The sequence below is a fragment of the Salvelinus alpinus genome, chromosome 11 (genome assembly GCF_045679555.1).
Source record: "Salvelinus alpinus chromosome 11, SLU_Salpinus.1, whole genome shotgun sequence".
Lineage (NCBI taxonomy): Eukaryota > Metazoa > Chordata > Actinopteri > Salmoniformes > Salmonidae > Salvelinus > Salvelinus alpinus.
In genome coordinates, this window is record NC_092096.1 from 51,272,076 (window position 1) to 51,299,823 (window position 27,748).

Below are 27,748 nucleotides of genomic sequence, written 5' to 3' on the forward strand. Positions count from 1 at the left end.
AGTACATTTGAAAAACTGTAGAGCAGCTGCATTGGTTTGAAATTGTATAGTTAGGTTAATGAAATTATTGGAAGCCGTTTATTTTTTGCAACTCGCCGTTTTCTTGTTTGTGTATTTATGACATCAAAAAAGAATGGGCAAATGTTGCACAATCCAGTTGTGGAAAGCTTTTAGAGACTTACTCAGAAAGACTCACACTTGCAATCGCTGCTAAAGGTGCTTCTACAAAGTATTGACCAAGGGGTGCTAATACTTACGTAAATGAGATATTTCTGTATTTTATTTTGGCCATTATGGGTTATTGTGTGTAGATTGCTGAGAATGTTTTGTTTATTTAATCCATTTTGAATTCAGGCTGTAACATGACAAAATGTGGAATAAGTCAAGGGGTATGAATACTTTCTGAAGGCACTGTAATTGTATGTGTGGGGTACAGAGATGAGGTAGTCATAAAAAAAATCATGTTAAACACTATTATTTAACAAAGAGTGAGTCCATGTGACTTGTCAAGCAAATTTTGACTTTTGAACTTATTTAGGCTTGCCATAACAAAGTGTTGAATACTTATTGACTCAAGGCATTTCAGCTTTTCATTTTTTATTCATTTGTAAAAGTTTCTAAAAATATAATTCCACTTTGACATTATGCGGTATTGTGTGTAGGCAAGTGACAAAACGTTTCAATTTAATACATTTTAAATCCGGGCTGTAACACAACAAAATGTGGAAATAGTGTGTGAATTTTCTGAAGGCACTGTATACAAAACTATTAATTCAAATATTTATATGTGTAATAAAGTACCACATTTGTATCTGACCCTAACCCAACCCTAAACCTAGCTGTAGCACTAATCCTAGCCTGAAACAAGTCTTTCACCTTCAAGGCCAAACAATGAGTGATCAGCCTATTTCTGTGATGACCAGTGGATCTGAGTTCTTCTTCCCATTCAGAAGATGTGGGCTGAGATATGGATACATTTCCCCAGTGAAGGAATACCCAGTGAAAGAATATATATGAGCCTTAGCTTCCACATCATAAAAAGACACCAACCCTTCCTCATAATCCACAAACACCCCCACCTTCTGGGGTTTCTCCATCAGTGACAAGAGAAAAGGAGGGTCCCCCAAGGCTCCGTATTGGGCCCCATTATAATGCACTATTGCCCAGTAACCATTAGTAGGATTCACAGAGAGTTGCCCCTTCCTGTTGGCATCTCCTCTTGCAATTCCCAGATCCCAACCCGTCTTGTTCCCGACATCCACCTCCCAGTATGATCTCCCAGACGTTAACATGTTGTGCCCCAGGACGCTGCCGAAGTGATCAAAGCGATCCGGACGGTCAGGGAGGTCCTGTATCTTCCCTCCGTCTCTCACCTCTTTCCCGTCCTCAGAGAGAACCAGCTGTATGTTGGCTGTGTCTGGGTCCAGGGTCACATCAACTGAATAATATGAGATATAGACGTTATTGTTATGACAAGATACAGCACAGTATTTGGGCATGTACAAGGCCTATCAGTTGGCCTGAATGAAGTTAAAATGTGGCCTACTACAAAGTGAATGTGGTTGAGATAAAAATATGTATATGTATGCTAATGAAGATTGAAGTCTTTATATACTAATGTATCTCTACCCTGAAATGTAACAATACACACCTGCAAACTTCAGGATCCTCTCAAGCTCTGTGGAAGAAACACATTTTTGGGCCTTCATGGTCAATTGTAGTATGACAAAGCTAAACAAAGAATACAGCAATGTATGCAGATTATATGTCTAAAATGTACAGTGCATTCGAAAAGTTTTCAGACCCCTTTGACTTTTTCCACATTTTGTTACCTTACAGCATTTTTCTCAAATGGATTCAATTGTTTTTTCCCCTAATCAATGGGGGGACCATACCCCATAATGACAAAGCAAAAACAGGTTTTCTGTTTTTTTTGCCCAAAAAATATGAAATATCACATTTATTGTTCGATCGGGTTCAAGTCCAGGCACTGGCTGGGCCACTCAATGACATTCAGAGACTTGTCCCGAAGCCACTCCTGCGTTATCTTGGCTGCGTCCTACGGGTTGTTGTCCTGTGCTTTGGAGCAGGATTTCATCAAGGATCTCTCTGTACTTTGCTCCGTTCATCTTTCCCTCGATCCTGACTAGTCTCCCAGTCTCTGCCGCTGAAAAACATCCCCACAGCATGATGCTGCCACCACCATGCTTTACCGTAGGGATGGTGCCAGGTTTCCACCAGGTGTAACGGTTAGCATTCAGGCCAAAGAGTTCAATCTTGTTTTCATCAGACCAGATAATCTTGTTTCTCATGGTCTGATTCCTTTAGGTGCCTTTTGGCAAACTCCAAGCGGGCTGAAATGTACTTTTAACTGAGGATTGGCTACCGTCTGGCCACTCTACCATAAAGGCCTGATTGGTTGAGTGCTACAGAGATGGTTATCCTTCTGGAAGGTACTCCCATTTCCACAGAGGAACTCCAGAGCTCTGTCAGAGTGACCATTGGGTTCTTGGTCACCTGCCTGACCAAGGCCCTTCTCCTCGATTGCTCAGTTTGGCTGGGCGGTCAGCTCTAGGAAGAGTCTTGGTTGTTCCAAACTTCTTCCATTTAAGAATGATGGAGGCCACTGTGTTCTTGGGGACCTTCAATTCTGCAGACATTTTTTGGTACCCTTCTCCAGATCTGTGCCTCGACACAATCCTGTCTCGGAGCTCTACAGACAATTCCTTCGACCTCATAACCATGAGTGGTTTGGTTTTTGAATGGTTTTTGCTCTGATATGCACTGCCAACTGTGGGACGTTATATAGACAGGTGTGTGCCTTTCCAAATCATGTACAATCAATTGAATTTACCACAGGTGGACTCCAATCAAGTTGTAGAAACATCTCAAGGCGGATCAATTCTAACAGGATACACCTGAGCTCAATTTCGAGTCTCATAGCAAAGGGTCTGAATATTTAAGTAAATAAGGTACAAATAAATTAGCTAAAAAAAATCGAAAACCTGTTTTCGTTTGGACATTATGGCGTATTGTGTGTAGATTGATGAGGAAATGTTCTTATTTAATCCATTTTAGAAAAAAGGCTGTAACGTAACAAAATGTGGAAATAGTCAAGGGGTCTGAAGACTTTCCGAATGCACCGTATATGTATGGTTTTCAACACTGTCTTCATCTTACCGATCGAGGAGAGCTTCTCAAGCTCCTGCTCAATTTTCTCCATCATGGCTGAGCAGCTGTTTCTCATGGTACCAAAGGAGACTTTAGTATCAAGCGAGACCTCAGTCCAGTCTCTACCATCACCCAGCCCCGACAGAGATGGGAAGGTCTGGTGGAGAGACAGATGGAGAGGAAAGAGAGAGGGAAAAAAGAGACAGTCACAGAGAAAGATGATTCAACGGTTTTATTTCATTATATTATAGTGTATAATTATATAAATCATATTCGGAAAACAATTTGGCAGACAATAGACACCCAGTCCAGTACAATCCATGCATTTCACACATACTGGTACACAAACACATGCGTCAACCAACTTAGGAACAGCTTGCAGACTGTTCAGTCACCTAACCCCATACAGAGTGCGAGCAGCTTGCAAACTCTTCAATCATCTTCCCCAATATAATGCGAGCAGCTTGCAGGCTGTTCAATCACTTTAGCCCAATACAGAGTGTGAGCAGCTTGTAGGCTGTTCAGTCAACGAGAGTGATACAGTGCAGTGCCGGGAGGAATCATTTGTGGATGATCTATGCCGCTCACAGAGCAAAAGGGTTAACGTTCAAGTAAAGTCGCTCACCTGCAGAAAGTGAATGTGATCCTCTAGGTTAGCAACGTCCTCCAGCTGAACGATGATGTCTCTCAGCTGTCTGATCTCTCTCTGCAGCTCTTGGGTGAGTTCTTCTGCCTCTCGCTCCACGTCCTGTTGCCTCTTCTCCAGGGGCCTGAGAGCCTCTCGCTGGGTCTCCTCTACAGCTGTCATCACCACTTCAAACACAGAGTCTATCTCCCTCCTCTCCCTGTCCAGTCGGGCCTAAAGGGATAGACGGTGGACCACAACTCAGTATCACCTCAATGTCTATCTCATTCCCTCGCTGTCTGTCTCACTTTTCACTTGACTTTTCTCCGTGCTTGTCTCACTGTCTGTGCGTGTACAGTATGTCTCATGTCTCCAGCTCTCTTTCTGTATGCATGTCTCACACTCTGTATCTCTTGTCCCTCTCTATGTGCAACAGGTCTCTCTGTCTCACGTTGAACTATCTCGCTGTTACGGTGCTCCACCTCCGTATCTGCATGTGGACTTGTAGTACCTCACTCTGACTCACACAAGACTCGACTTGCAGGCGTATAACTAATGTATTTGTGCATGCAGTCCAGTTTTTTTTTTTACTATCTTTGCTCTCGCTCTCTCGCTCTTCTTGTAGAGCACTGTTACAGCACAGCTCTGTGCTTGCAGGTAGACATGTAGTACCTCACTCTGAATCACTCAGGACTCACCTTGCAGAGGTCCATGGATTCCCTGATCTCCTCCACCTTTCTCTCTCTCTCCAGGATCCTTTCCTGCGTCTCAGCCAGGCTGCTGCCCAGCTCACCCTTGGAAATTAAAAAACACGGAAAGAAAAGGAATTATACATGAGTTTATCCTTATTAATGTAATTTAATGTAATAATCACTCAATACACACTCTCCTTCAGGCTCACCCAATACTATACACATAGCCATCGTGGAACCCTTAGGAATTACGACCTCACCTTCTTCTTGTCCCACTCCGTTTCTGTGGAGACGACCTCGTGACCCTCCTCCATGCAGAGGGCACAGACACAACGCCCCTCCGCCCTGCTGTACAACTCCAGGGGTCGACCATGGGTCAGACAGGCCCTCCCATCCAGGTCATCCACAGGGGCCACCAACCTATGTATACATTTTTACACTTTCCAATCAAGAAAAGTAAGAATAAACAACAAGTGTATCCAAGTGTGTTTTCTGGTGTTATTTCCTATTATGTAAATGTTGAGTTTCTTGAAGTTTTTTGGTATGAACTGTGATTAAGAATCAACAAAGTCAAAGTCCACCTGTGGCCCTTCAGCCTGTCTGCAGAGGTGTGGGTTTGCAGGTGAGTCTCGCAGTATGAGGCCAGGCACAGCAAGCAGGACTTATGGGCCTTGAGTTTCCTCTCAGTGCAGACATCACAGGCCACCTCGCCCAAGGCTCCGGAATACTCCCCTGGCTTCCTTTCCTGGGCCTTCTTCAGTTCTTGGATTAGGGACCTGAGGATGATGTTCACCTGTGGGTAATATTGTATTGCGCTATTATGCTTTGTTTATCCATTCATTATTCAATCTAATACAATTTATCGATCACCTCAGGGACAATTAAGAAAAGCAAGTCAGTTTTTTTATTCCTTATTTTATCAGGTGAGTTGACTGATAATACTATATTATTTACATCAATGACTGACGGAAAGTTATAAAACATAGTCAAAATATATACTTAACCTACAAAATATATAAGCAAAAAACACAAACAATAGAAAATGTAATAGAAACATAAGATCGAGCATCGAATCATAAGAAACACATTCTTCCTTAAAAAGGTCATCAGGCATCACCCGGGGCAAACTACCTGCCCTCCAGGACACCTACACCACCCGATGTCACAGGAAGGCCATAAAGATCATCAAGGACAACAACCACCCAAGCCACTACCTGTTCACCCCGCTATCATCCAGAAGGCGAGGTCAGTACAGGTGCATCCAAGCAGGGACCGAGAGACTGAAAAACAGCTTCTATCTCAAGGCCATCAGACTGTTAAACAGCCACCACTAACATTTAGCGGCCGCTGCCAACAAACTGACTCAGCTCCAGCCACCTTAAAAATGGGAATTGATGGAAATTATGTAAAAATGTACCACCAGCCACTTTAAACAATGCCACCTAATATAATGTTTACATACCCTACATTACACATCTCTTATGTATATGTATATACTGTACTCTATATCATCTACTGCATCTTGCCATCTTATGTAATACATGGACCACTAGCCACTTTAAACTATGCGACTTTATGTTTACATACCCTACAGTACTCATCTCATAGGTATATACCGTACTCTATACCATCTACTGCACCTTGCCTATGCCGTCTGTACCATCACTCATTCATATATCTTTATGTACATATTCTTTATCCCTTTACACTTGCGTGTATAAGGTAGTAGTTGCGGAATTGTTAGGTTAGATTACTTGTTGTTATTACTGCATTGTCGGAACTAGAAGCACAAGCATTTCGCTACACTCGCATTAACATCTGCTAACCATGTGTATGTGACTAATAAATTTGATTTGATTTGATTTGAGGTAGCCGTCTGAACTGCCTCAGAGGCACCAATTCCTCCAATTTCAGCGAACTCGGTAGACTCAGGCGTACTCAACTCTTACCCTAGGAGGTCCGGAGACCGCTGGTTTCCTGTTCTACCTCAAAATTCATCTCACACACCTGGTGTCCCAGGTCTAAATCAGTCCCTGGTTAGAGGGGAACAATGTAAAAATGCAATGGAACTGACTTCGAGGTCCAGAGTTGAGTTCGAGGGCTGTAGACCATTCCATAAGCAAGGGTCAAAATAGCTAAAGGCAGATTTACCTAACTCTGTCGAGATCTAAAGGATCTCCAGGGTGAGCCATCCCTGAGACCGTGTCTGATTTCTGTAGGATAACAGAGAAGTGAGGTACGGTGATCGTTTACGCAAGAGGGATATATAAACCAAAAAAATTGCAATGCATCTATGAAACTTCAAAGATGGCCAGTCTACTTCCTGGTACAGAGTTCAGTGATGTGTGCTGAAACTATCACCCGTAATTAAAAAGTGTAATGCAGAAACTGCATCCAGTGGCTTCAATAGAGTGGCAGCTGAGTTCATATAGATGATATCGCCGTAGTCTAAGACAGGAGTGAATGTCGACTGAATTATTTGTTTTCTGCTATTGAACGAAAGGTATGACATATTCCATTAAAAGAAGCCCGTTCTCAACTAACTCATCTACATGCTTTTGGAAGGAAAGCCTATCATAAATCTAGACGCCCAGATATGTATAAGCGGTGACACGATCAATGAGGGAACCATCCAATGTATGTATGCATAAATCATCAGACACATTTTTGTGATTTGAAAAAGTCCATATACTTGGTTTTACCTGCATTACGTATCAATTTCAATTCAACGAAGGTTACAAGTGTCATTATCAACACATCCTCCACATAATTTTTTTTGTACACAACAGACATCATTCCCCAATACAATACATCCTCCCCAATCACATTTGATGTATTTATGTTGATGTAAATACTGCCAACTAGTGGGGAAAATGGCTGAGACAGGATGTGTTATATTGAGTTTTTCTAGCACTTAAAATGCCTGGACTGCCTTGTTACTTGTGGGTTTCTCCATAAATGCATCTTGAAGAAGAAGAGTAATATTTCACCTGCGGGTTACTCCTCAGATGCTCCTTGCAGAGGGGGCACGCGAGGTCATTCAAGTGGAGGTTGCGGCCCAGGCAGGACTGGCAGAAGCTGTGGCCACAGTGGGTGGTGACGGGGTTTTCAAACAGGTCCAGACAAATAGAGCAGTAGAGATGGTGCTTGATCAGAATAGGAGTGTCCATGTTGACGGAGTGTAAGGAAGACGAGGCCATGTCTGGAGCTGGAGTCCTTTAACCTGTCAATATCAAATATTTCAGAGAGTGTTTGTTGTCTGCAATTTGGATCTTCAGTTGATTGGACTGTTGGAGTCAGACTGTTGGAGGCTGGATCTTCAGTTGAAATTGGGGTTGTTGGAGATACACTATTTATCAATAATACCCTGCTGAAAAACACCCAGCATTGACCAGCTGATCATGCTGGTAGCAAGCGGATTCTTGTGACTTCACTGTGTTTTAGACAATGATGACCAGCATATGCTGGTGATGCTGGTAGATGGTAGTTTAGAAAAATGTATGTTATTTATCGTTGTGTAGCACAAGACGAATTAATTAATTAATCAATATACATATAAAAACAGATATTGAAACAAACAATTAAAAAAAAATCTAGCTCCGAAAGAGCATGCTGGGAAATATGAGAATGATAGGTGTGGTTTTGCCAGCTAGACCATGCTGGTCGCTTGGAATCCAAACCGGCTGCGCGCGTGCGCCATCGTGCATAAATGTATTTTGTCCCCCACACCAAACGCGATCACGACTCATTTTAAAATATCAAAACAAACTCTGAACCAATTATATTAATTAGGCGACAGGTCGAAAAGCATTAAACATTTGTGGCAATTCAGCTAGTTAGCTTGCACTTGCTAGCTAATTTGTCCTGGGATATAAACATTGAGCTGTTATTTTACCTGAAATGCACAAGGTCCTCTACTCCGCCATTTAATCAACACATAAAACGGTCAACCGAATCGTTTCTAGTCATCTCTCTTCCTTCCAGGCTTTTTCCTTCTCTTGACTTTATATTGCGATTGGCAACTTTCATAAATTAGGTGCATTACCGCCACTGACATCGTTGTCTTTCAGTCACCCACATGGGTCTAACCAATGAGGAGATGGCACGTGGTACCTGCTTCTACAAACCAATGAGGAGATGGGAGAGGCAGGACTTGTGGGTGTGGGTGCATTTATTGAATAACATAGATTTCTAAATTTATTTTGCACGCGACGCGAGCGGTGTGGTTGGTTCAGAGTTTGTTTTGATATTTTAACCTGCGTGTCGTGATCGCGTTTGGTGTGGGGGGACAAAATACATTTATGCACGATGGCGCATGCGCACAGCCGGTTTGGGTTCTATGTTACAGGCTGACCACACCGCTCGTGTCACGTGCGCGAGCGTTGCAAAATAAATGTAAAAATCTATGTTATTAAATTATTGCACCCACACTGCTCGCGCGCGCTAACGAGCGTCTGCGTTGCCAAGGGCTAAAATAGAAATCAGTTCTATTTCTGACGCAGATCGCGCTGCAAGTCCTGCCTCTTCCATCTCCTCATTGGTTTATAGAAGCGGGTACCCACGTGCCATCTCCTCATTGGTTATACCCACGTGGGAGACTGAAAGATGAACGATGTCAGTGTCGGTAATGCACCTAATTTATGGAAGTTGCCATTCGCAATATAAAGTCAAGAGAAGAAAAATCCTGGAAGGAAGAGAGATAACTAGAAATGATTCGGTTTACCATTTTATGTGTGGATTAAATGGCGGAGTAGAGGACCTTGTGCCTTTCAGGTAAAATAACAACTCAATGTTTATATCCCAGGACAAATTAGCTAGCAAGTGCAAGCTAACTAGCTAAATTGCCATAAATGTTTAATGCTTTTCGACCTGTCCCCAAATTAATATAATTGGTTCAGAGTTTGTTTTTATATTTTAACCTGCGTGTCGTGATCGCGTTTGGTGTGGGGGGAGAAAATAAAATTATGCACGATGGCGCACTCGCGCAGCCGGTTTGGGTTCCGTGTTAGACCATGCTGGACCAGTATAGACCCACATGGACCAGCATCACCAGCCTAAACTTGTCACCAGCATACCAGCTTGACCAGCTAGTCGACCAGCCTAACCAGCTAGATGATGCTGGTCGGCCAGCATAAGCAGTTAGAACATGCTGGTCATACCAGCTTGAACAGCATCAGAACAGCATGGACCAGCATAGACCATCTTGAAACTTAGTCGGGTATATGCTGTTTTTTTCAGCAGGGTAAGTATTCATCATTCACTGAGACTAAAAGCATATCAGCGACGTCATCTCTTTCCAATGTGAGCTCTCAAGTTTTGATGAAAGGAAGGAGTTTATGTACATTCTTGGTCTTACTTTTAACTACCCACAAGTCACAATTTTGGAGATTCTGGAAGGTAGTGCACCACTGAATTACAGTGAATTACTGCCCTCTGGTGGTAGGAGTAAGGTAAACTCTAGAGTACATTGTCTATTGAAGGTATTTGAATTAGCCAAATGAGAGTGAGCAGTGAGCACACAGACATGTGGGTTTGCCCACAGATGGTCTGACTGGCACACCTAGGTAATGAGACAAGCCCGAAGGCACTTGTGTACCTACAGTAACTTCCGTATCACAATAATCAGAACACAATAAAGAATAAAACAACCACAAACAGGAAACATAATAACAGTATATGATAGAAGTGTACTTTTTTATATGTTTTGACTATATTTTAAGGAGTTATTAAATAAGGGAAATTGTGGACTGGACTTGATACAGAAATGAGAAAAACATTGAAGTGATTATTGTAATGGGTCAAAATGTACAATAAGTATACCTATGGTACAGTACCTTATTTCATCTCATTTATTACATGTATAAGCATTGTACATGTCAATCATACTTACATTGTACATCATCAACCAACAACAATCAATTACAAATGACATGTATACCTAATTTCTTGACAGTAGCATGATGTACACTTAAAAGTAATACAATCTGTTATATATGCAACAACAACAAAAATATTGCCAGTACCTTTCAGATGATGTGAACTTCCTTCACTCTGGGCTCATATGGGCATCCTTTACTTTGTCACGTTCTTTTTCTCCCTCGAGTTTCATTTCAGCTAAAATAATGACCAGTTCCCTTTCCGTGAAGGAGGTATGTCTTCATCGGTAGTAGACTTGGCCTATGCATGTCTGTGTGGAAAACCTGTTTATGTGTGTGTTTCAGAGGAGTCTGGTGGGAGGAGCACGGGCTCATTGTAATGCCTGCAATGGAGTTAAATGGAACGGTATCAAACACAAACATATGGAAACCACGTTTGACTCGATTCCATGTATTCCATTCCAGCCATTACAGTGAGCCCGTCCTCCTATAGCTACTTCCATCAGTTTCCTCTGTTTCTTTTACTTGAGAATTGAAAGTCAAACACCTTTCCATTAGGTTAACGACAGGCTACACTATTTACTTAATCCAATGACAAACTCTGCAAAAATGCACAATCACAAATTGGTACAACCCTGCATAATACTTGATTTATACTTTCTCTGGCACAGTACTAAACATTTTGAATAAATTATAAGATAAATGATATATATATATATATTTGAATAAATCACATTCACTTTTACTCTGGTCAAATTGTAACAAGACATAAATAATCAACCATGACTGTACACTGTGGATAGGATAGGCACAATGATGAACTCGACATAAACATAAACGATACCCATTAAAGTCGCACTTCCTTTGGTAAAAAAGTCAAGGTCACAATAAATAAATAGTTCCCGATATTTCTCATTGTAAAAATCACTTGAGGACAGACAAAAAGGTTGAATCACGTTAAACAATCAAAAATGTTCCTGAGTAAAAAGACATGTCTTATTTTAGAGGAGGCTCAATGTAGTTTTCTACTATCTTTTGAGGATATTTCTAGTTTCTCCTGTAGTTCTTGGATCAGGGACTTGATGATGTGTGACCAATCCTTGTAGTGTAGAGGAGTGGACAGTGATGGAAATCTCTATATGTAGAGGGGGGAAACCCGTCAAAAAGAGTAACAACTTGTTGTTTGGGCTTGTTTGTGTTGTGAAATTAAATCTCTATATATATGTTGGCCAAAAATGTTAACATTTGATTTATAAAGACAGGAAATGGGGACACTGACTTGTAGAAGGGTGAGGTGGTCCTCAGTGTGTGAGAGCTGCTCCAGCTCAGTGCTTCTCCTCTGTAGCTCAGTGATTTCCTGTTCCATCTCTTTGACGAACCCTTCAGCCCGCCTCTCTGCTGCTTTCTGCTTCTCTTCAGTCACTTCAACGAGCTCCACTGACTGTTGGAGGTCCTCCATCTTCTTCAGTCTCTCCTGGATCATCTGCTGAAACTTCATCATGGACTTCTTTAGCTTAACCTGTGGATGAATCAGTGCAATTCAATCAGAAAAACATACAATATCAGTCAACCCTCTAAGTTGGAAAAACATTTAAAATATCTATGGACTCAGTTAAATCAAATCTGCATTTTGGCCTAATGTTTAAAAACCCTGAATTGCTTACAGTACATACTGTATGTACGGATGTATGTACAGATTCTTACAGATACAGTATCTCTGAATGTTAGGTGTATGTTTTGTATGTTTATAAAAAATGATGTAATGACTGTGACGGAGAAGTTCGTCACTGGCAGCGGGCAGGATTTGGTCAACTAACACACCCACACTCATCTCCCCATCCCTGCTACGTTAGCAATGTGGGTCGACACAAGTTAAGTTAGCGATCTCAGTTCATTCATTACACACATCATTCTTACCTCCCTTCAGTAACAGTTTGGTATGGTATACAGAATTCGCAGACAAGCTTTCATGTTTAATTTAAGTGATGTTTTTTTGTACTTTTGTACTCAATGTTTTGGATCACCGCTCTACTTGTTTCGGTTTCTCTCTCCGTCTCTGTAGCTTCCGGGTATGCTGGAATAAGGACTAATACAAATGCTGACCCAGTGAGTCCTGTCCTTTGATCTTTTGAGCAATCTGTGTAAATGGCTACAAAATCTTGATACACAGTATCCAGACGTCTCTTATACAAATCAGACAGATCAACACCCTCCTCATCTTCCTATAGTTTCTCCAACACTTCTAGATCAACTACCGGAGGTGGGAGTAGCCGTGGCGGATTGATAGGAAAAGCTACCTTTAGACTAAACTCCCATCCATACAGTCCCATCTCCTTCGCCTGGGTATTACCCATCCACCCAAAGCTTGTGTTCCGTCTTCGCTCATGTTCCCTGCATGCCTGTAAAATCCCTTTCGCAGGATGAGACACCCCTTGTCCCGGTAGGTTGACCCAATAATTAAATTGCCAGCTGCGGTCTCCTAATCTGCAATGGCATATCCCCCATCTCCACCTGTAGTGCAGCCAATGGGGAGGTCTGAAATGTCCCACCACATACTCTTGAGTCCTTGCCCCTGTATGACATCTAGCCTTTCCAATGAGGTGCGGGCTGACGAACCATACGCTATACTGCCATAGTCTATTACAGATCGGATCAATGCAACATACATGGTTCTCGATGAGGAACGCCCAGCCCCCCACACCTTCCCCATCAAACAGCACCTTCTTACACTTCCCCACCACTCTCTCAATGTGTTCTGCCCAGGTCAGTCTCGTGTCAAATTATACCCCAAAGGAACCTAAAAGAAACCGCCCTCTCCAAGTTTTTCCTCATATAACCTCAAGCATACCTCATCTCTCACCTTCCTCCTGGTACAGAACATTAATGCCCACCGCTCTACCTCATCAATTGCTTCCTGTACCTTCCTGACTATGTATGGGGGGGAAAAAATCCTCTCTTCCATAAGGCCCCATCATCTGCAAATAACGACCTCCCAATATCTGGCCGTACCTGAGAGTAAACGTCATTGATCATGATTGAGAACAACAGAGGACTAATCATGCTCCCCTGTGGTGTACCGTTGTCCACCAGGTAGCTGCCCCCAACCCCTCTTTTACGCTGCTGCTACTCTCTGTTTATCATATATGCATAGTCACTTTAACTATACATTCATGTACACATGTACACACTACCTTAATTGGTCCGACCAACCAGTGCTCCCGCACATTGGCTAACCGGGCTATCTGCATTGTGTCCCGCCACCCACCACCCGCCAACCCCTCTTTACGCTACTGCTACTCTCTTTTCATCATATATGCATAGTCACTTTAACCACATCTACATGTACATACTACCTCAATCAGCCTGACTAACCGGTCTGTATATAGCCTCGCTACTTTTATAGCCTCGCTACTGTTTTTCACTGCCTTTTTACTGTTGTTTTTATTTCTTTACTTACCTATTGTTCACCTAACACTTTTTTTGCACTATTGGTTAGTAAGCATTTCACTGTAAGGTCTACACCTGTTGTATTCGGTGCACGTGACAAATAAACTTTGTTTTGATAGAGACTTCCCCAAACTCACCTGGATAGACCTTCCAAACAGGAAATCCTTTATCCAGTTGTATGTTCTTCCTCCTACCCCCATAATATCAAGCTTGATTAACAACCCCTCCTTCCACATCATATCATATGCCTGCTCCACATAAAAAAAAGACAGCTACAAAAGTCTCCTTGTTCACCTGAGACTTCCTGACCTCCGCTTCTAAGCAGAGCACTGGGTCCATAGTTTCCCTACCCTTCCTGAACCCACTCTGATTTGGTAATACTAGCCCCCTGCTCTCCAGGAAGTAAGTTAGGCTCTCCGTAATCAGACGTTCCATAGTCTTACATACATGTGATTTTAAAGCTATTGGCCGATAGGTTGTTGGCCTTGTTGGCTCCTTCCCTAGCTTCCGGATCGGTACCACTACTGCCTCCTTCCAGCTGCCTGGTAGTTTCCCCTCCTCCCACCCTCTGTTGTACAACACCAATACCTTATCCAGTGCCTCATCACTAAGATGGGCCAATATAACATAGCACACCTCATCTTTCCCAGGTGGAGTTAACCCAGCCTTACCTATTGTCCTTTTCATCTCAGCCATGTCAAATGGTGCATTCAACGCATCATTTACATCCTCTCTCCTATCCAGCACTCCAGGATGCTCCTCTCTCGTTCTCTTTCTCCGCCTACCACTCCTCTGCCAAATGTGCCAAGCTATGCTGTCATCTCTGCCTTCTCCTCGTCTGTTACTGCCACATCCTTCCCTCTCGTCAACACTGGATAATCCTACGCCCTTCTGACCCCACTCATCCTCTTAATCATCCCCCCACAATTTCCCCCCCTCATATCTACCCGTCGCCCTTTCAATGGTGTCACAGAACCAACGTGACCTCTTTGCCTGATGGACAGTTCTCCTCACCGGGGCCTGGGCCTGCTTATACTGAATCAGATGTTGGAAGTTATGTGTCCTTTTCAGTACTCTAAATGCCCTGTTCCTACTCCTCACCAATGCCCCACATTCCTCCATCCACCATGGGACTGCTTTCCTCCTCGTCCTCCCTGAACTCTTAGGTATAGCCTCAGTAGCTGTCCCCACTAAAGCTGTTCTCACCCAATTATTCATACTATCCACATCCCCTCTCACATCCACCCGAGCCATCACCTGCTCACTCAACTCCTGAAACTGATCCCACTTTGTCCTTCCAAACACCCACCTGCCTACTCCATCCACTGACAGCACCTGCTCCCTCCAGCCTACTGTGCATACTATAGGGTAATGCTCACTCCCTACTGTCAACTCCTCCCCATACCTCCCACTCACAGATTCCTGCCATGGCACTAGATACCAGAGTGAGGTCCAAGACAGACTTTTCCCCCCTGGCTCCATCCTGGTCCCTCAGCCATCATTCAGGCACACCAGATTCTCCATCACTTGGCCATTTCCACCCCCCCCCCCCCCCCCCATTAAAATCTCCACACCACATGACCTTATTTATATCCTGGCCCTCTACCCTCTCCAGCACTTCCAGGTCCAATATCTGACAAAGATTGTAGTAGTTCACTACCACTAGCACCCCTCATCTCAACCACACCTCCACCACCACATATTCCTGTTCAATACCTTTGCCTAGCATCCTGTAAGGAAGTCGTTGCTTTATGAAGGTGCCCCCTCCCCACATCTCTGTCCCTACGAACCACTACATATCCCTGTATGATAAACTCCACAGTACATTTGAGCCATGTTTCCTGCACACAAATCACATCAGGCATGTCTACAATGAACTGCTTGAACTCCTGCCCATTAGCCAACAGGCTTTGAGCATTCCATTGTAGTACTACCACAATAACTAAGACCCAGTAATACATGACTCCATGACCTGAACTACGGCAATCGGGCTGGCTTTGTAGTGCCAGCCCGATTCATGTGAATGGGTGTTGAAATGTCAGTAGCTATAGGGTTATGTAAATGTGTTATATTGTGATATATTGTATTATGATAAACGAATTGCAAAGGTTCAATGAAGATATTTCTTGATATGTTTAGCTGAGTGGAAAATGTAGGCTTAATTAATTAACGAGTTCGGTATGTTCTGATGGGAGGGGCTTCCCCTACAAAATGAGCCTCTCTTTCAGTTCAAGGGGTGGACCTTTTTCATGAAGCTGTTCATTGAGTACTGGTTAGCTGTCCCCATAATGTATACTTTTGTGGCAGTACTGTTTTCTTTCGGAATCACTATGTAAACAAACACCCTTTGCACGGAAGTGCTTTTGCGGCTCAGCCAGCGTTTTATTTGGTAGAGTTTAAGTTAAATATAGGTTTGAGTTAAGGTTTTTCAGTTTAGCCTTCTGGCCTACTCTACGTGACAGACTTGGTACATACAACTGTTGAATGAATGCAATGTGAAAACTCAACATGCTAACTATAATTTTCCACAAAAAAACGTATTAATGTATTTGCCTTGCCTTCTTTTTTGTTGCTTCCATGGCGATGGTGACCACCCGATGACCCCTGTGATCAGTCTGGACACACATAGCACAGACGCAGGTCTGATCGCTCCGACAAAACCTGGCCAACCTCCTCCCGTGGAGTCTACAGACAGGCTCATCCAGGTTCTTCCACACAGTGACCAGTGGATGGCGCCCTAGAGCCGAGTCCCTGTAGTGAGGCTCCAGGTGCATCTCACAGTACGAGGCCAGGCACACCAGACATGACTTCACTGCTCTACACCGCTTTTCTGGACAGATATCGCAGGGCACCTCACCTGCTCTGAGTGCGGCTTGGTTTTCCTCCCACGGGGCAACATTATGTAGGGTTGGCTTCGTTTTTAGCTGTGGCCTGATAGGGGAAATGGTGTAAAAGTGTGTAAAAGTTGTACACACTCTATAGCTATGTACCCATTTTATACACATTCAACTATTGGGAGTTGAGCATTATATTAAGTGTGCAACTTTCTTTTTATTATATACTGTACTATTTCTTCAGTCAGCACCTCTCCTACTGTTTTGTGTGTGTGTGTCAATTTGTGCTTTTTACCTTATGGGGAAACATGTCATACAGAGGGGACACTGGCAGGCACCATGGAGTCTCCAGTACTCCCCGATACAGCCCAAGCAGAAGCGATGGCCACAGGGGATAGAGACTGGACTGGTGAAGTCATCTAGACAGATGCAGCATCGAGGCAGTGCAGACATCCCTGAGAATAGAACAGAATAAATGGATTTTTCCCGTGGAGGAACTTATTTTTTTGGAGTGAAATCAGGAAATGGTATGGTACATGGGTATAGAAAACAATTTCCGGGATAAATTACTGTTTGGAAGCATATCAGTTGGAGGATATTGGCTACATTTTTATAGTTATTGTACAGATAAATAAAGGAAGGCGGCATCTGGGAATTGACACACTCATACACAGGAGTGCAAGATCACAATGTCATCATAGTGATGGTTATAAAACGCCATGGCTGAGTCCCAAATGTCACCCTGTTCCCTATGGGCCCTGTTCAAATGTAGTGCACAATAAAGGGAATAGGGTTCCATTTAGGATGCATGCAGCCCCATATAAAGAAAAAGTGTTCCCGGGAACTGTGCGTTGTGTAACACTTTATAAATCCTCAGTGTAATCTGAACATTAGTGATAATGCTGCTTCCTCTGTGACTTGGAACAGAGATAGTTAACCCATTAGTGACTAGAGGCCATTGTACAGTAAACTGTCCATAGCCATTCATACAAACAAAACATACCACAGAACCGCTGAGACTCTTGAGACTACTTTAATAGTAACACTTTTTGGGCAGGTTTCCCGAACACAGATTAAACCGAGTCCTGGACTAAGTAGTACTTTTAATGGAGAATCTCCACAGAACATTTATTTTAGTTCTGAACTAGGCTTCAAAAAAGGCACAGCATCATCAACCACAATAGAACCAAATGACCACATACACATGTTAGATTGACAGCTTACTTTTATCAACTGTTCCTCCACCTCTGGCTCTAACTCCTTCTACAGGCACACACAGCATGACACCACAGTGTAGAAAAACATAAAATGAAAAGTACTTTCATTTATTAATACTAGTGATATTCATCTAATAATATAAATTATCCAAAACTCATTTTACCTACCAGCTCTGTACCAAGGATGACGAATTGTCAAGTCAGGTCCTAGGCCTACAGTGGCACAAGTGTGTATGTGCTATAAACTAGTGCTCTCACAAGGCGAGGGTACGCCTTGTCACTGCTGGTAAAGGGGAGGTACATTTGGACTCTGAACGAGCAGTATTGCAGCATCCTTATCCCACATTCTTATAAACATGTTCTTGTAAACATTCCCTAAAGTGGAGTTGTTCCTTCCTTGTTCACTCTAATCAGTTGTACTTTACCCTCTTGCAAATCTTACATATACAAATTTTTTTTTAAAGTAAATAAGGCATCATTTCACACACATGTGATCTCAGCAGTGACAACTTGTAATTCCTTTCTAACCTTTATCATTGCTTGTTATGAGGAAACTAACCTCTGCCGAGTCACCAACAACTGGATTTTCCGGGTTTTGTACAGGATCTAGTTTCATGCGTTTCTCTTACGTCTGCTACGTTAGGTTATGAGGAAACAGATTCTACACCTCCGGATTTCAATATACTGTATAAGAGGAAATTAGTAAGGTGTGCCACGTCCTTTAATTTTGTGTGATATTGAGTTAACACCTTTTATGGTGTCTGTATCTTCACTTCGCAGTACTAGATAGAGCTCTCAACCTGTATTTGTACTTCTTTATCCAATCTATGAAAATGACCAACGTCTCAGACTTCTTTATCATGCTGTAGAGTTAAACACAAGGGTAAAGATTCCCGGCGGAGAACATGCCAAAGAATAAGTAGATGTGTGACTTTTCCAGCACGTCATAAAAAAGACACCTGTCCTTTCTCGTAATCCACACACACACACACACACACACCGAATCTTCTCGGCTTGGGGTTCAGGTAGGTGGTGGTAAGTCTTTTTGACCGCCTTCTTCCGGTTGACAGTCTTCTTGGAAACCCCAACTCTTCTTGGAAACTCCAACTTCCCGCCTCCCAGCAACGGCGTCTAGAGTTGAAGCCCTTCTCTCCCAAGACCGCTGAGTTGTTAGTCAAAACCTTTTGGGTTGTCAGACACAGTCTGGGATATTTTGGTTTACTTTATTCGTGTCTTTCCTGGATGATCTAATGCACCTCTGCCTTCGTGGACCTATGGTCAACCTGTGGGAAATGCATGTAAATTATGCACGAAGACAACTGTTAGAGGGTTGAATTTCTTGCTTTATGCTTGGTTTCAATTCTCATTCGGAAATGCGACTGAGAACGAGATTTGGGTTTTGGAGGCATTCTTCGATGTGGGAAGCGCTTGTACTTTCACTCTACCAATACACTACACAGTTACAGTCACTCATCCTTCCAGATAACTTGAACAAGTCTAACCAGGTCTTGTATCTGGAAGGAGTTTAGACTAGCTAGCAAGCTAGCCAACTTTTTTCGCCAGTTTCAGCCGGCCGCTGTGCAACCATGGCAAAGTTGGTTTCACTTTGGATAGCCTGTCTCTGGGGCTAGTTAGAAACGGACAATAAATTACACAGTGTAAATGGGATAATATTTTCACATCTTTTTGTTGTCTCAAATGCTTTCAACATTTGTATATGCATTTCTACAACTTATAGATGGTTTGGGGTTTTTAAGCAATTGACATTTGGAGCTATTGGCATTTATTATTTTTTTAAACCATGGGCATTATGATCAGATGGGGTGCAGCTGTGCCCCCAGCTGTGGGCAGGTTTGAAATAAACCCAACCTAAGGAAAACTGTTATGGTCCCCTTCATTCTGTGACATATAAGTTATTCCTAATCATTTTACAAATCTCCGTTTTGGATGAGATTGACTTTGTTACCAAAATTATCCTATTTACACTTTGTAGTCAATTTTAATACTAGAATGTTTGACTAACATTGATGCAACATATGCCGTTTTCTACCAGATAACTTGTTTTTTGCCTTCATTTTATCTTTAAGGAGAGATCTAGAAAATAATGATTGAATAAATCTAATACATTTCTTACCTTTTGTTTGACTCCCTCCTCAATGGGCACGGTATTGTAACACTTGTGGTCTGTCTCAGTACACAAAACATACACACACAGTTCTGGCCACTCCTACAGAAAAGCTCCAGGAGTCTTTCATGCTTCTTACACATCCTGTTCTCCACAGGGTCAATCAGCTCGTGTCTCTTCAGAGTCACCACTCTCTGATGAGGCTCCAGGTGAATCTCACAGTAAGAGGTCAGACACGCCAGGCAGGACTTAGGGGCCTTGAGCTTCCTTGTAGTACAAACATCACCAGCCATTTAACAGTGTTTGTGGAGACCTCAGGTTTCACATAGAACCGTTTCTTACATTTTGGACATTGGCATATCTCACTGTCATCCCAATGTCCACCAATACAGGCTTTGCAGAACGTGTGGCCTTAAGGACTGGTAACTGGATCAGTGAACACATTCAGGCAGATAGAGCATTGGAACTGCTCTTCTGGCAGAAGGCTTCTGTCAACATTCAATGATGAAATCTCTGGGGGGGAGGGAGTATGTTATTATTACATTATTTTGTATCTTGAATCATCCATATACCTTTAGCACAGTATTGATGAGGTTGATAAGAAATTACGACAACCCAAATACTGTAAAATACCCATGTCAAATATGTAAAAACATATATGTACAACATTTTTAAGCAGATCAAGGTGAACTAGACTGCAAGCAAAGGCTTGTACCTGTATCATCAATAATACGACTGGTCTCCCTCCACCCTTTTGATAATGACTTACTGTGTGATTGTAACCCAACACCTCTAACCAATTAACCGAAACCTCAACATAAAAACATCAGTTTCTTCAACTTTATCAAAGCAAAATACAACAGAAAACAAGTAAAAAGTAAGCTGAAAAATGTAGGCATACCTGTTTCCATTAGCAAGATTTGTCTGGGCTCACATTTTATTACATTTTTTAATTTTTTTTAAATTTATTAAGATGGAAATCATCAACAGAACATACAGTTGAAGTCGGAAGTTTACATACCGTTTTTCAACCACTCCACAAATGTCTGTCAACAAACTATAGTTTTGGCAAGTCGGTTAGGACATCTACTTTGTGCATGACACAAGTCATTTTTCCAACAATTGCTTACAGACAGATTATTTCACTTATAATTCACTGTGGGTCAGATGTTTACATACGCTAAATTGACTGTGCCTTTAAACATCTTGGAAAATTCCAGAAAATGATGTCATGGCTTTAGAAGCTTCTGATAGGCTAATTGACATCATTTGAGTCAATTGGAGGTGTACCTGTGGATGTATTTCAAGGCCTACCTTCAAACTCAGTGCCTCTTTGCTTGACATCATGGGAAAATCAAAAGAAATAAGCCAAGACCTCAGAAAACAATTGTAGACTTCCACAAGTCTGGTTCATCCTTGGGAGCAATTTCCAAGTGCCTGAAGGTACCACGTTCACCTGTAAAAACAATAGTATGCAAGTATAAACATCATGGGACCACGCAGCCGTCCTACCGCTCAGGAAGGAGATGTCTCCTAGAGATGAACATACTTTGGTGTGAAAAGTGCAAATCAATCCCAGAACAACAGCAAAAGACCTTGTGAAGATGCTGGAGGAAACAGGTACAAAAGTATCCATATCCACAGTAAAACGAGTCCTATATCGACATAGCCTGAAAGGCCGCTCAGCAAGGAAGAAGCCACTGCTCCAAAACCGCCATTAAAAAGCGAGACTACGGTTTGCAACTGCACATGGTGATAAAGATTGTAGTTTTTGGAGAAATGTCCTCTGGTCTGATGAAACAAAAATAGAACTATTCGGCCATAATGATCATCTTTATGTTTGGAGGAAAAAGGGGGAGGCTTGCAAGCCGAAGAACACCATCCCAACCGTGAAGTACGGGGGTGGCATCATCATGTTGTGGGGGTGCTTTGCTGCAGGAGGGGCTGGTGCACTTCACAAAATAGATGGCATGAGGAAGGACAATTATATGGATATATTGAAGCAACATCTCAAGACATCAGTCAGGAAGTTAAAGCTTGGTCGCAAATGGGTCTTCCAAATGGACAATGACCCCAAGCATACTTCCAAAGTTGTGGTAAAGTGGCTTTAAGGACAACAAAGTCAAGGTATTGGAGTGGCCATCACAAAGCCCTGACCTCAATCCCATAGAACAATTGTGGGCAGAACTGAAAAGGCGTGTGCGAGCAAGGAGGCCTACAAATCTGACTCAGTTACACCAGCTCTGTCAGGAGGAATGGGCCAAAATTCACCCAAATTGTTGTGAAAGGCTACCCAAAATGTTTGACCCAAGTTAAACAATTTAAAGGCATTGCTACCAAATACTAATTGAGTGTATGTAAACGTCGGACCCACTGGGAATGTGATGAAAGAAATAAAAGCTGAAATAAATAATTCTCTCTACTATTATTCTGACATTTCACATTCTTAAAATAAAGTGGTGATCCTAACTGACCTAAGACAGGGCATTTTTACAAGGTTTAAATGTCAGGAATTGTGAAAAACTGAGTTTAAATGTATTTGGCTAAGGTGTATGTAAACTTCTGACTTCTACTGTATACTGAATAATATTCCCTTTAGAAGGGAGGAGAATGAATGTTTGAGAGGGAGGAGCTAACCCATAGGAAAAAAATATGTTGCTCACTCGGATATCCTCCAGATCTTTTGAGACTACCTAGAGCTTCTCAATTTCGAATCATTCTGTGACCGTTTGTGTCTGGGTTATTGCTCCTAAAGGCCCCTCAGGAGAAATATTGAGACGAAGTTAGAGACTTCTATGAGACATGTCTAGGACACATGAAGTTGAACTGAGATTATCGTTTTAGCGGTATTCGGGAAGTACGATCAGCAGAGGAGGTCTCGTCATTGTATACCGTTGAGCTCATTCTTGCCTCTGTTATTTTATTGGAGCAATAACGATGAGTTCCTGAGACAAGTTTGAGACATTTATTAGGCTAAGGATCTGTCTGTGGTGATCATTTCAGAAATATCTTACATTGTATGTGCAACATCTCCTCCATGTCTCATCTATTTCTCTTAAAATTACCACAGAAGCTATACATGAGCTTGATTAATGAGATATGAGACACAATTGAGAATTTAATTTGTTAGCATTAATTTGTAGTATTAATTATGATTAGCTGCTAAAAACAAGAATGAAAACTGATACAGTTCAACAAAAGTATTCAACAGTGCTTATTATATTAACAAAGCATCTAACTTTTCATTCCCAGCACAGATTGGGTTCCATTAACTGTACGAACGTAAATAAAGTGAATATACAGCATATGCTCGTGTACCTGATTTGAAACATTAGGTAAACCCCAAAAGAATATTGTAGAGACGAAAATAGGCATTTGTCACCCACCAGATGTAGTCAACAAAAAGTCTAACCTACATGTGACACCAAGCACATAACAGTAGGTTCTTAAATGAACCGTATTGCAAATTTGAACATTACACATTGTACACAAACAAAAATATTTGAGTCACTACTCTGTCCTGCTCTGGTCCTACATTTGTTCATGAATGCCTTTCATCGATTCCGGTCCAACCATCCAAGGTAGCACATCGCAAGACGTAGGCTGAAATAAAGTATATAAAACATTTTATGAATATTTTGACAAATAACACTTAAATAACACGTGACAATTCACAGTATGCGAAAGACAAACATCTTAAAAGGACATTGGGGATTTTGGTTTGTTTTAGAGGTATTTAAGAAACAGTTTTCAGAAACTTGATTTGACTTGATTGCAGTGATGAATTAGCAAATAACATACGTAAATCCTTTTCATCAAGAATCAATCCTGATTTGCTGTCGGCAGTTTTTAAGTAACCTAGCTTTGAGAAAATTCTTACTTAGAATTCGGCTGACCTTCCGGTCGAGGACTCGCTTCCCCTCGGGGATGTTGCCATGGCGTCCAAAGGCAACTGAATTGACACATTCTTCCACTGAGAAAGAAATTGTCAAAAAGCAAATGAAACAGATGCAAGTGATCTTGCCTAGATGCCTGATGGATGGCAGCAAGGCGGAACGATGAGAAGAACATGCCACTGTCAGGAAACAACTCTTGCTCGCCGGACGGCACCGATGGCCTTCTCTCCTGTAGCTCACAGTGTTGCTCTCCAACGATGTCAATGAGAGCGTGCAGCTCTCGGATCTGGACTGGGTCTGAGAGGAGACAATAGCACATACAGGTCATTCATTATTATGTGTTCAAGGCCCAATCACTGTTCCAAATGTCAACAAAAAGAACCACAACAGAAATGGGGTTGGAGAAGTTTCTCAAAATGAATTACAATTCAACTTCACAAAATAAAGTTTGATAGGTGGCATGATATGAATTACTTACCTATTCTCAAAATTACTTCCTCCATCGTTCCCTTGTCACAGAGGATTTTTTCAACCTCGTCCCTGCAACCATCACATGGGAAAATGCTATGGGACTTTTGCTCTCAAATTAGTAATCTCTATGGTGAGCATTACCAAACTGAAAATATTCACCTTCTTGTGCACCTGGCAGACACCGTCAGATCCCTTGGCCCATTATGGACTCATTCATATTACCATTTTGAGGACAAAAATGGCTATTTGTTAAGGCTCATACATGGTACTCAAAATATACCCATGCAAATGGTCCGTGCAGCCTATCCCTGCTATATCGCAAATCATAAAGCCAGCTAATGCCATATCTGACTTTTACGCACGGAGGACCATCGTTTTTGTGACGAAAACAGTGATAAGTCGAGAACAAACATAATTGGAGCATCAAGTGAACTTCAACTGGAGGCAAGCACCTCTCTACAATAAAAAAAAACTTGCTGGTCGCCATATTAATTCACCCCATTCAGTGAGAGCATTTCACAGGGCACAAGTTAAGAGAACTCGTCTCACATCAAGGCATTATGGGAAAGGAAAAAGAAGGAACAATTTTACCGTTTTTTTTCTTTTCTAAAGTAGCACAATGAGGACCAGAGGGCGCTGTTTTCACTTTGGGGGAAAATCGTACCCAATTTAAACGGCCTCGTACTCAATTCTTGCTCGTACAATATGCATATTATTATTACTATTGGATAGAAAACACTCTCTAGTTTCTAAAACCGTTTGAATTTTGTCTGTGGGTAAAACACAACTCATTTGGCAGCACACTTTCTGACCAGGAAGTGGAAAGTCTGAAATTGATGCTGTGTTCAAGTGTCTGCCTATAAATGGGCATGATACGTATGACTATACGTGCACGTCATACACCTTCCCCTAGATGTCAAGAGGAAGTGAGAGTAGAAAGGAGTTGATTATCTCGGTCTGAAGTTGAATAAACCCTCTTGGAACGACGTGTCCCCCATTTTCTGTTCTCTGCAAGGCGCGTGGTGGGACCTGTTATTGCCTACTGGAAAGCTGTCGTTATGGGCGAATACTATCTCCGGCTTTGATTTTATTTGATACATGTCACAATATCATCGTAAAGTATGTTTTTTCAATATAGTTTTATTAGACTATTGAAATTTATTCGGGACGTTAGGCGTGTTGCGTCGTTTGCGTTTGTTCACGAAGGAGAGGTTAGCGCCGCATGGCCAGTGTGCTTGCTAATTCAAGAGGGAAAGAGGACGTTCTGAATCCAAACAACGACGGTTCTGGACAAAGGACCCCTTGTACAACATTCTGATGGAAGATCAGCAAAAGTAGGAACCATTTGTGATGCTATTTCATATATCTGTCGAACTGTGTACTAGTAGCTTTGCGCTCAGGTTTTGGTTATTCCCTTACCATAACTAAGTCTTATGTCGTAATGAAGATATTTTTAGAATTCTAACACTGCGATTGCATTAAGAACTAATGGATCTATCGTTTCCTATACAACATGTATTTTTTTGTAATGTTTATGAATAGCTATTTGGTCAGAATAGGTGAGAGTCTAATAGAAATATCCGCACATTCTGGGAAAAAGATGCTACGTTAGCACATTGTATAACCACGGATTTCAGCTCTAAATATGCACATTTTCGAACAAAACATAAGTGTATGTATAACCTGATGTTATAGGACTGTCATCTGAGGAAGGTTTATGAAGGTTAGTGAAATTTAATATCTTTTGCTGGTTTATTCGCTAACGCTAACGTGCCTATTGCTATCGCTAACGTGCCTTGATGAATGAATGCGGTAGTGTGGTAGGCTATTGTAGTAAGCTAATATAATGCTATATTGTGTTTTCGCTGTAAAACACTTAAAAAATCGGAAATATTGGCTGTATTCACAAGATCTTTGTCTTTCATTTGCTATACACCATGTATTTTTCAAAAATGTTTTATGATGAGTATTTCGGTATGTCACGTTGGTGTCTGTAATTATTCTGGCTGCTTTCGGTGCAATTTCTGATTGTAGCCGCAATGTAAACTATGATTTATACCTGAAATATGCAAATTTTTCGAACAAAACATAGATTTATTGTATAACATGTTATAAGACTGTCATCTGATAAAGTTGTTTCTTGGTTTCTTTGGTTTGTTCTAGGTTAGTTTGGTTGATTTTGTGCATGCTACCTGTGCTGTGAAAAATGTCTGTGCTTTTTTCTATTTGTTGGTGAGTTAACATAAATATATATTGTGTTTTCCCTGTAAAACATTTAAAAAATCGGACATGTTGGTTGGATTCACAAGATGTGTATCTTTCATTAGCTGTATTGGACTTGTTAATGTGTGAAAGTTAAATATTTCTCAAAAATATTTTTTGAATTTCGCGCTCTGCCTTTTCAGTGGAATGTGGGAGGAGTTCCGCTAGCGGAACGCCGGGGCTAGAGTAAGGTATGGACAGATTGAATTCTTCTTTACCTTTGAGGAATCAGCTGACAAATGGGCACTTATTAGCGAATTTGGAAGTGCAGGTTTTTCTTTGCCGCAAGATACTGTAACACATGGGACATGCTTCCGTGTTGTGCTGCTATTGGAAACCCCTGTCAACACAGTTGTAATTGCCCTTGAGCATGTTGAGTTGTTCTCCTTGACATGACATCTATGCCCGGTATTGTGTTTGCAGCTCATTTCCCAAACACACTTGAGAAGGACTTGGTATACTCAACAAATGACTTGTGCTGGAACAGTATAAATGTATATTGAATGATGAATTCATGGAAATAAATCATATCTGTTCCACTTTTATGATTATTCAGCACCGCTTTGAGATCATGTAGAGATATGTCTGAGATGACATTTGCATGAATTGATCAGACCTGTAATAATTATTATTCTCATATATAGTTCGTAGTGAGATAGGTCCAAGATTACAGAAATATAAATACCACTGAGATCTGTATGGGATAAATGTAAGACATGTTTGAGAAAGAGCATCTGATTGTTCGTATCACATTGAAACTATTTTAAGGTCTTGTACTACTCTCATTTATCTAGTAGCTGAGACGGAGAGAAGAGACACGTGTGAGAGAGTTCAGAGAACTCAAACAGTGATCACTGTGTGGCAGATCCATGTCTGCTTCTCAGGAGTGACAATTGAGAGGTATGAGAAAACGCACAACATCTCACTTTTGTATTGACCCGTGGTCTTTTTTTGTCCAGGATATTGACATAAGTTCTAAAGGAGATCTCATCTTGGATTTTGCTTTCCTATGGGAAGTGTCATCATTTCGCTGAAGGTGAAACTTAAAACTCTCACAAAGCATTCACAGGTGAAAGCTACATTTTCAGGTTTAGTGTTTTCAAACCTTTCCAAATCTCACAAAGACATGGAG

At 41.7% G+C, this 27,748-nt stretch overlaps 2 protein-coding genes and 1 pseudogene across 3 annotated transcripts; all 3 read right to left on the bottom strand.

The window, feature by feature from the left end:
* Window positions 1-580: 580 nt before the first annotated feature.
* LOC139534341 (E3 ubiquitin-protein ligase TRIM39-like) lies at window positions 581-10,648 on the bottom strand. Its single transcript, XM_071333415.1, has 9 exons — window positions 10,512-10,648; window positions 7,479-7,711; window positions 5,070-5,281; window positions 4,749-4,908; window positions 4,495-4,590; window positions 3,797-4,030; window positions 3,181-3,328; window positions 1,652-1,678; window positions 581-1,438 (listed from the first exon to the last, which is right to left on the bottom strand). The coding sequence occupies exons 2-9, from the start codon at window positions 7,686-7,688 to the stop codon at window positions 900-902; spliced, it is 1,626 nt and encodes a 541-aa protein (XP_071189516.1). The 5' UTR covers window positions 7,689-7,711; window positions 10,512-10,648; the 3' UTR covers window positions 581-899.
* LOC139534342 (E3 ubiquitin-protein ligase TRIM47-like) lies at window positions 10,315-18,137 on the bottom strand. 2 transcript variants are annotated; one of them, XM_071333418.1, is made up of 6 exons: window positions 18,031-18,076; window positions 17,870-17,908; window positions 16,941-17,100; window positions 16,370-16,742; window positions 11,644-11,883; window positions 10,315-11,499 (listed from the first exon to the last, which is right to left on the bottom strand). In XM_071333418.1, exons 3-6 carry the CDS (start codon window positions 17,096-17,098, stop codon window positions 11,377-11,379), a joined length of 894 nt encoding a protein of 297 aa, XP_071189519.1. In that variant the 5' UTR covers window positions 17,099-17,100; window positions 17,870-17,908; window positions 18,031-18,076; the 3' UTR covers window positions 10,315-11,376. The 2 variants fall into 2 exon arrangements, with proteins under 2 accessions (XP_071189519.1, XP_071189518.1); XM_071333417.1 differs by lacking the exon at window positions 17,870-17,908 and having other exon boundaries at window positions 18,031-18,137.
* A 972-nt stretch (window positions 18,138-19,109) lies between these two features.
* LOC139533322 (E3 ubiquitin/ISG15 ligase TRIM25-like) lies at window positions 19,110-24,841 on the bottom strand (annotated as a pseudogene).
* Between the last annotated feature and the right edge of the window lie 2,907 nt (window positions 24,842-27,748).